General features: G+C 33.2%; 1 protein-coding gene across 1 annotated transcript; it reads right to left on the bottom strand.

Annotated features, from left to right (window-relative positions):
* Positions 1–6,549: 6,549 nt before the first annotated feature.
* On the bottom strand, positions 6,550–9,610 carry LOC106709850. The gene is made up of 3 exons (XM_045685083.1): positions 9,453–9,610; positions 7,447–7,546; positions 6,550–6,928 (listed from the first exon to the last, which is right to left on the bottom strand). The coding sequence occupies exons 1-3, from the start codon at positions 9,466–9,468 to the stop codon at positions 6,682–6,684; spliced, it is 363 nt and encodes a 120-aa protein (XP_045541039.1). The 5' UTR covers positions 9,469–9,610; the 3' UTR covers positions 6,550–6,681.

The raw sequence follows: 9,610 nt of genomic DNA, 5'->3' as shown, positions 1-9,610 counted from the left end.
TATTCTAATACATTAAATGCGAATCATCTGAGATTATTTAAGTTTTTGTTAATATTATTCAATTATTCAACACCCGATATTCATATATTATCTTATAAAAACCGGTTTGTAGATTTAACTTTGTATTTACTAAATATAATTTTAATTAAATTTAATTTGAACAAGAATTAACTGCAATCTATTTAGAACGTAAAAAACTCAAAACATCAAATTTTGGTACGGTATTGTCAAATGTCAAAATGACATGACAATTAGTGATGCGACACTTTATCGTAAACATATATCGATTTTTTTACTTAATATCATCCTTCAAAAAACGTAAAAGTACGGTTCACCTGATTGTTACTTGAAGTTGCAGTAGAAAGAATTTCCATGTTACTTAAATCTTATTGTGATACATAAATGAGGTGCTATGGAATAATTTGTGAATTCTTTCTGATAAATTGGATGTTTACATTTCATTGTTGCAAATCACGTATGTAACTAGAAGTGTTAACAGCTATTAATCAATGTTTCATGATCATGCAATTAATTTATGACGCAATACCGATGTTTATACATAGGTAAGATGAATATCAATGTTATCACATATTTTAGTTTATTAAATTTTATTTGTTTAAATTAATTCCAAATATTTTATCATAAAGTTGACTTTTTAGTACATTTTATGCGTGTTAAAGAATAAATACTTTTTAATTCGCCATTACTTACATTCGCCAACACTAGATGTCGTTAATTCAAGGAATGTTAATTCAAATTGTTACAAATACTGTATTTTGTACCTAGTGAAATAAAAGGAAGGAAGGAAGGAAGGAATCAGGAAGGGTTTCTTTTGATAAAATGTAATTACTTAAACGAATGCAGCTAACTATTGTTAGAGACAAAAATCAACACTGTGCCGGTGTATCAGCGCAGCACTAGACATGTCAAATATCAACGCTTACGTCGCCTCACTACAGCTATCTGAGACTTGGTTTTTGGTAACTTTGGCGCGCAATTCGCTCGAGATGATCTTGACTTATAATTCTCTAAAACTATAAAGTTTGATTATTTTAATTAGTAGAAAAAAACAAATAAATAAATCTGTAAACAACTTAAAAGGGTTAAAAAAAACAAAATGTTTTTAAAGGTCACAAGACACTTCCGCCTTGAAAATGAACCGATATTATCTTTCTTTTGTACGTTTGTTCTTGTATACTTTAAGTAAATATTAAATTGTGAGTCGAAAATTTTTGAAAGTACTTTTTGTTTGAATATGACTTTTGTGAAAAATTACAACATTTGAATAAAAGTCTTACATTTTATTAAGGTTATTTGAAGGTTAAACTTGAGTTTTAAAAGTAACGGAACAGAGACATACTAAATAACACCGTATAAAATTAAAAACAAAAAATGAATATAAAATAATATATTTACAAATTACCATCATTAATTATAAATCTACAAAAATTTCTACAGAAGAATTACGAGTTAAAATAAAATATCAGTTTTGATGACAGGAACCATAGATTCTGACTTAAAACCTTAGAAACCGTAAAATATCGCTTTTAAAAACTTTCGGTTTCTACGTTGACGATACCTATGATGTTATTGTAACTGGTTTAAATAGTGATTATGTGCCAAATATTAGGTCCTTACATATGAAATTGGCGTTTTGTATGGGAGGAACAAAAAGTCGAATATTTTTTAATATAATATATTTAATTAATCAAAGTATGAACCATTATTTTCTATGCACTTTTGCCATCTCATAGGTAGTTCATTGATCCCCAGAGCTGGGCATTAACTCGTTAATCCGTTAATCGTTAATTAACGAAGTTAACATTTTGCTTAACGGATTAACTTTTAAGTTAACTTCAAAAAGTGTTAACGCTTTTGTTAACTTCCGTTAAACTCAACTTCCGTTAATAAAAGTCCGTTAATCGTTAAATTAGAAACTTGGAGACGTGCTGTCATTTTGTTTAAATTACGCGCCATGCCACGCTCATAAGTTCAGCTATGTTGGGCGACTGTCGGCGACTCGAATTGGTGAACGAACGAATTGATAATTGATATATGTGAAGTTCGCGTGCAAGTGTGATGCATCAGCGTCCGGGAAATACGTGACCAACAGAAAAAGAAGGTTCGAAATAGTATATTTCATTACGAGTATATAAAAGCAAGAGTATGTAATAGCCCACATTCCGAACGCTCTTTGTCCCTGCAATACGCCACTTTTTGAGCAACTGTGTTAAAACACTTTTTTACTCGTGCTTTTTCTTTAGCTTTTCCAAACTCGGGCGTTCTCTTTCCCAACCGTCAAAATAATGTTTATTAAAAAGAAAAAAACAACCGCGAAGTTTTAAAAAAAAAATATCATTGAAGTTTTTATGATTCATGCAAATTTGATTTTTTTGATTCAATGAATTAGGTTAGGTTTCATTTTATTTAATCTCATTAAATTTAATTTTCATTTCATATTAATAAAAATAATCTACTGAAGACTTGGCCGTTTGGGCATAGTTCCCTTTGCCTTCCCAGAATGGGTGAAGAAAACAAAAAAAAAATCTCTGTTTGTATTCTTTTACGGTTGGCGCCATTTTTCAAACATTTTAGTTAGTTGAAATTATTGTGTTTTTATTATTCTATTAAATTGTTTCATTTTTCGCAACTATATTAAAAATAGTTGTTTAGTACACGTGCGGAACTGTCATTACAACTTGTTCCAACTGTCAACCCTCACCTTCGGCTGCGCCTCGGCTCGGGTAGACATTTGTCGGAACTCTTTGCAATGACAGGCTTTCCGCACTCGTAATGAAATCCTTACTAATCCTTACTAATATTATAAATGCGAAAGTAACTCTGTCTGTCTGTCTGTCTGTCTGTCTGTCTCGCTTTCACGCAAAAACTACTGAACCGATTTAAATGAAATTTTGTACACAGATAGTCTAGAGCCTGAGGATGGACATAGGCTACAATTTAACGTGAAAAAGGGGTTGTAAGGGGTTGAAAGTGGGGGTGAAAGTTTGTATGGAATTATCGTCATGTTTACAGGTAGAAGGTTGAAACTTACTTTCAAGGCTAATTTGATAAAGATAAATATGACTTTAAATTTTTGGAAAAATTTTACCCCCAAGGGTGCTAAATAACAATAGGGGATGAAATTTTGTTTGGCAATATATTCGGTTTTGGTGAATGTTTTGTTTAATATGCTTTGCTGTAACCCTTACCAATATTTAGTCTAGAGCCTGAGGAAAGACATAGGCTACATTTTAACGCGAAAAAGGGGTTTGAAGGGGTTGAAAGTGGGGGTGAAAGTTTGTATGGAATTATCGCCATTTTTACAGGTAGAAGGTTGAAACTTATTTTCAAGGCTGCTAATTTGATAATGATAAATATGAAGTTAAATTTTTGGAAAATTTTACCCCCAAGGGTGCTAAATAACAATAGGGGATGAAATTTTGTTTGGCAATATGTGAGGTTTTGTTGAATGTTTTCTTTAATATGTTTTGCTATTACCCTTACCAATATTTAGTCTAGAGCCTGAGGAAGGACATAGGGCACATTTTAATGCGAAAAAGGGTTTGCAAGGGGTTGAACGTGGGGGTGTAAGTTTGTATGGAATTATCGTCATTTTTACAGTTGGAAGCTTGAAACTTATTTTTGAGGTTGCTAATTCTATATAAATAAATATGAAATTATTTTTTTTTAATTTACGCCCAAGGGTGGTAAATAACAATAGGGGATGAAATTTTGAATGACAATATGCTCAGTTTTGGTGAATGTTTTGTTTAATATGTTTTGCTGTTATCCTTGCCAATATTTAGTCTAGAGCCTGAGGAAAGACGTAGGCTACATTTTAACGCGAAAAGGGGGTTGTAAGGGATTGAAAGAGGGGGTGGAATATTGTATGGAAGTATCGTCTTTTTTTACAGTTAGAAGCTTGAAACTTATTTTTGAGGCTGCTAATTTAATATAAAGAAATTAATATTCAATATTTGAAAAAAGTTTACTCTTAAGGGTGCTAAATAACAATTAGGGATGAAATTTTGTTTTGGAATATTTTAGATTTGTTTGGGAATATTTTAGATTTTGTTGAATGTTTTGTTCAATATGTTTTGCTGTTACCGTTACAAATATTTAGTTTAGAGCCTCAGGAAGGATAAAGACTACTTTACAACGCGAAAAAGGGTTTGTAAGGGGTTGAAATTTAGGGTGGAAATTTGTATGAAAGTATCGTCATTTTTACAGTTAGAAGCTTGAAACTTATTTTTGAGGTTACTAATTCTATATAAATAAATAGGAAATTAAATTTTTATAAAAATTTTGCCCCCAAGAGTGCTAAATAACAATAGGGGATGAAATTTTGTTAGGCAATATGTAAGGTTTTGGTGAATGTTTTGTTTAATATGTTTTGATGTTACCCTTACCAATATTTAGTCTAGAGCCTGAGGAAGGACAAAGCCTACTTTTTAACGCGAAAAAAGTGTTATAAGAGGCTGAAAGTGAGGGTGGAAATTTGTATGGAAGTATCGTCATTTTTACAGATAGAAGCTTTAAACTTATTTTTTAGGCTGCTGGTTTGATATAAATAAATATGACATTTTAAATTTGTAAAACTTTTACCCTCAAGGTTGCAATGTAACAAAACGGAATAGGGGATGAATGTTTGTATGGGAAGATGTTTATGTGAATATTTTGTAAGTTTAATATTTTTTGGCATTTTTTATAAGTTTAAGTAAAAACCACAACAACAACATAATTCACGACCCGTAACCCAGAGGGGTAGGCAGAGACCCAGGACCTACATTTGGCGCGGTCCGGGCACACCTCTTTCTATGTTCTTCTACATACATCAAAGCATAGCACATTGGTTAAATAAAATAATTAGCCCAAAAAAAATGCTACCCAAAATAGTATTTCACGCGGACGAAGTCGCGGGCACAGCTAGTATACTATAATGCATTCATACTTGTCTCTAATACTAATGTGTTATAGAATGTATAGTCAAATTACTATTTTAAACAAGTGTCGCCACAATAAGTGTGAAATTAGTATGTACAATTTTGGTATGGTTAACTGTTAACGATTAACTTTAACTTGCGTTAAATTTTCGAAAATGTAACGCTTTAACTATTAACGAAGTTAATTTTTTAATTAACGAATTAACGATTAACGAAGTTAACTTATCGATTAACTGTGCCCACCTGTGTTGATCCCTTTACTAAAATAACCAGTCGGACGGGAATCAATAAAATCTTTGAAGGCGATTTGGACTGCCCCATCGGAGTTGAATTTTTTCCCTTGCAAGAAGTTATCCAAATTTCGAAAAAAATGGTAATATGTTGAAGCAAGGTCCGGGGAGTACGGAGGATGTCTTAGACTTTCCAATTGAAGCTCTTCTAATTTAGTAGCCGTCTGTTGCGCAGTGTGTGGTCTAGCGTTGTCGTGAAGCAGCAGTGGCGTGGAGCGATTGACCAGCCTAGGTTGTTTAGCCGCTAGCTTTTCCATCATGGTTTGCAATTGCTGACAATAGACATCAGCCGTAATAGTCTGGCCAGATTTGAGAAAACTGTAATGAACAATACCGGCACTAGTCCACCAAACGCTTACAAGTAACTTTTTTGGGGTTAATTTTCGCTTGGGGCAGGATTTGGCTGGCTGGCCAGGATCCAACCATTGCGCTGAGCGCTTCCAATTATCGTAAAGAACCCATTTTTCATCACAGGTAATGATTCGGTTTAAAATACCTTCATTATTGTGCCAGTTTAGTAATATAACGCAACAGTCGACGCGCGTTTGCCGGTTTGCTTCAGTCAATTCGTGAGGTACCCACCTTTCAAGCTTTTTAATCTTCCCAATTTGCTTCAAGTGAATTAAAACAGTTTTATCACTAACATCGAAGCCTGCAGCTAACTCGGACGTGGTTTGCGATGGATCCGCTTCCACAATAGCCTTCAACTCTTCATTATCAACTTCAGTCTCGGGCCGTCCACGGGGCTTGTTCTGCAGATCGAAATTTCCAGAACGAAAACGTTGGAACCAAAAACGAACTGTGTTTTCTTTTGCAACACGACCGCCATACACATCATTCACCCTTCGAGTCGTTTCCGCAGCACTAGTGCCACGGTGGAACTCGTACTCGTAAATAATGCGATATTTTAAGTTTTCCATTTTGTAAAATGAGTGACGCAAACAGAAAAAAACAGAAGAAAAAAAACAAATGAATGACGGTCATCGAACCACAAATACATGAGTCTATAGCTGTACAAATTTGAATTTGGAATTCCTTACCAAAGAGGAGAAATTCGTGATTAAAGTGGCCAGTACGAAAAACGCCAATTTCATATGTAAGGACCTAATATAACCGTTGTAGTCCTGGCCTTTTCCTACTCACGTGAGGTCGGCGCACAAGGTTTTGTAAACCTTTAACTTTTGACTTAATTTTTTACGACCTTTCACATGTTCTGTCACTTGAATAATGCAGCTGTTTAATCAAGAATTTTCCATCTTCCTTTCAACCGTTCTGGTAGAAATCCTACTTTAATTAACACAAGTTTTTTTTGCTAGGCCTCGTGATAATTGTAGCACTATTTTTTATGACAGAATTTCTCGTAGAATCCAAGAATTCCCAACTCCATTAAATTAAAAATATCATATTACTAGAACATATACATAGTAAAACTGTATTTGTGAACAATGTCATAGTTTACATTTGATATAATTATTTACAAGACTATAAATAACAAAATCAAATTCTAACAAATCTTCTTTTTTATCTTTTACGTATGACATTTTACTTGCATTATCTGTGCTATATTTTAATATTTCTTTTAATGAAATACCATTAGCAATAATATTATTTAAGGTTAAGTCAACTATTACATTTGTAGGTACATTATCTTCGCTTCTCTTTAGTTCAGAACATCTAGAGGTAGAAAGTTCGTTCCTGAAAAAAAAGAAATCATTGAAAAAAAAAACAACTGTCTATTCCTATGATTTGAATCGAGTGACGCCTTAGTTAAAATCGAATCTGTCGAATAGACTACGGATGGTCTATCACGAAAATTTGCGATATGCATTTTCGTAACGTCATAGAAAAATGTCAAAAATTGTATGACGATTATTGATGTTGTACTTTATACCCGATAGAGGGGCTCGCCTACCCTAAGTTATGGAGTGACTAGGGTATGGGCCCAGTGCGGGTTGGTTGACTTCATACATATCATTGAATTTCTTCTCAGATATGTGCAGCATCACAATGTTTTCCTTCACCGTAAGAACGTCGGAATAGTGGTAAGTGGTGACGTATAAATTAAATACAAATTTTATCAATGGCGTTACGAATTCTTGCAAATTTTCATACTAGACCCTCAGGTTATAAAAAAACCCTTCTGACGTAGACGAGTAAAAATAGTAGTGTCGAGAAATTAAGATGAATAAAAATTAATAAATTATATTTTATACCTGAATCGAATATATTGTTTTAATCTACATATCCAACCATCGAAATCTGTGTACATCAATTGAAGGCTGCTAAGATTATTTATGCCATGCCAGTCCTGTTCTGTAAAAAAAAAAACTAGTTATCATTATGATAAGATGAAGCCATTTTTTTAATTATAGGCCCTAACATATGAGATTTTGGCTTTTTTAAAATGTTTGCAAAAAAAAAAATGAATACCTCAAGTTTATTTTGCGTTGATTTTTTAAACATATAATTTTTTAGTTAAAGAGTTTACGAGAGTCGTAAAATCGTCTAAAGGCTATTCAATGAAAACCTTTTTTTATTGTAAGTATTGACTCACATATAGTACGAATACGAGTAAGCTGTCACCTAAATTCAGTAATTTGTAGATGCTTTGCATGCCTTTAACCAACAGAAAAGGAACGCACAAAAAAAAATTAAATTCCCTTCATGTACGTAATCACTTCCGTCCAATCCACCTTCCCTTCCCATACCTTCCTTACAAGAAAAGTATAGGAATAGGAATTCGACTAAAATTAGGCCTTTGGCACGCATAGTTATCAGATGAAATATGGAATGTCTTCCACTTAAATCGTGTCTTCTGTGTGGTCGTGGTAAAGCACAGTTAGAGCCCGCCAATTCGTACAACAGATGTCTTTCTTGCAGACGCTATCATTGTTAAAACCATAACCTTTATAATGTGTATCTTAATATATATAAATCTCGTGTCACAATGTTTGTCCTCAATGGACTCCTAAACCATTTAACCGATTATAATAAAATTCGCACACCATGTGCAGTTCGATCCAACTTGAGAGATAGGATAGTTTAAATCTCAAATTATAGTCGCAATTTTAATTTATTGCTAATTATTTGTCTGTTATTATTTGACAGTCACAATTATCTGTTAACTCCAAATGATTCTAACAGATGTCGATACCTTTCGACTGGGTTGAGTAAGTAATCAATAGATGGCGCTGCTATGGTAAATCTACGAACGTGTCATATAAGCTTATTAACTGCGCGCGGACGGAGTCGCGGGCGACAGCTAGTGTAATATAAAAATTCTTTACCAAGGACCTCGTTATGTCCATTCGAGCACTCTGACTGCGTTAGTAAATGTTACAAAACTTGACCGCAATGGTACCCACCATTAATTCTTGACTCGTGAACGTGTGAACGAGTATTCAAATTAGAAACAGTATGTGAATGCAATTTTAATTTTAAAGATAATCGTAAATCAAGTATATATCCAGATAAAAATGTAATTTGTTCATATCACAGTAACAATACAAGAGATGCTTGGTTAATATTAAAAAAATATAACCTTAAAACTATATAAATTATTTGATTGCTTTCACAAAAGAATTTATAGTCAAATGCACAATCTAATATATAAAATTCTCGTGACACAGTTTTCGTTCCCGTACTCCTCCGAAACGGCTTGACCGATTCTCATGAAATTTTGTGAGCATATTCAGTAGGTCTGAGAATCGGACAACATCTATTTTTCATTTTGTTTTTTTTTTTAACTGCGCGCGGACGGAGTCGCGGGCGACAGCTAGTCAGAATTCATTATTCTATTACGAATTACCTCTTTGCTTGCGTATTACGAAATTAACTGATTAATTGTGTTGAAAGATTTTATCAGTTTATAATGTTATATGGCAGGTATTTAAATTTTATTATCTGTTAAAGTTATATAATAAAATACAAAATAATGTAGTTGAGCGTCGGTGGAGCAATGGTTAAGCGATGAACTTGTACCTACAGGTCCGGGTTCGATCATCACAATGAACCAAAGGTTTCTTACGGTGAAGGGAAAATTCGAAGAAATTCAAAGATGTGTGTGACGTCAGTGCAATGTGGGCAAACGAGGTTGACTAAGCACATTTTGTAAACATTTAGAAGTCGACCTTAATCATTGTATTAAACAGGAAAATCTCACACATATATTAAATACGTAATCAAATTAAAAATGGTGTAAACATTAAAAAAATCTTACCTTTCATTATATCCATCTTCACATAAACTAACTCGTACTTTATTTAACAACTGACTTATTTATTTATTTATAAATACAAAAAGATAATATCATTGCGATGTTGTTGTGTTGATTTGTATACAAACACTGAGCTCGAGGCGATAGCGTGGCGCCGACTA

Source organism: Papilio machaon, chromosome 28, assembly GCF_912999745.1.
Source record: "Papilio machaon chromosome 28, ilPapMach1.1, whole genome shotgun sequence".
Lineage (NCBI taxonomy): Eukaryota > Metazoa > Arthropoda > Insecta > Lepidoptera > Papilionidae > Papilio > Papilio machaon.
Note: the sequence above shows the minus strand (reverse complement) of the source record. Positions and strands in the feature narration are given on the sequence as shown.

Excerpts from the sequence above, each read along its gene's own strand:
- LOC106709850 (XM_045685083.1), bottom strand. Across the intron at positions 6,929-7,446 it reads AAACAATATATTCGATTCAG|GAACGAACTTTCTACCTCTA; the intron begins GTATAAAATATA and ends CTTTTTTTTCAG.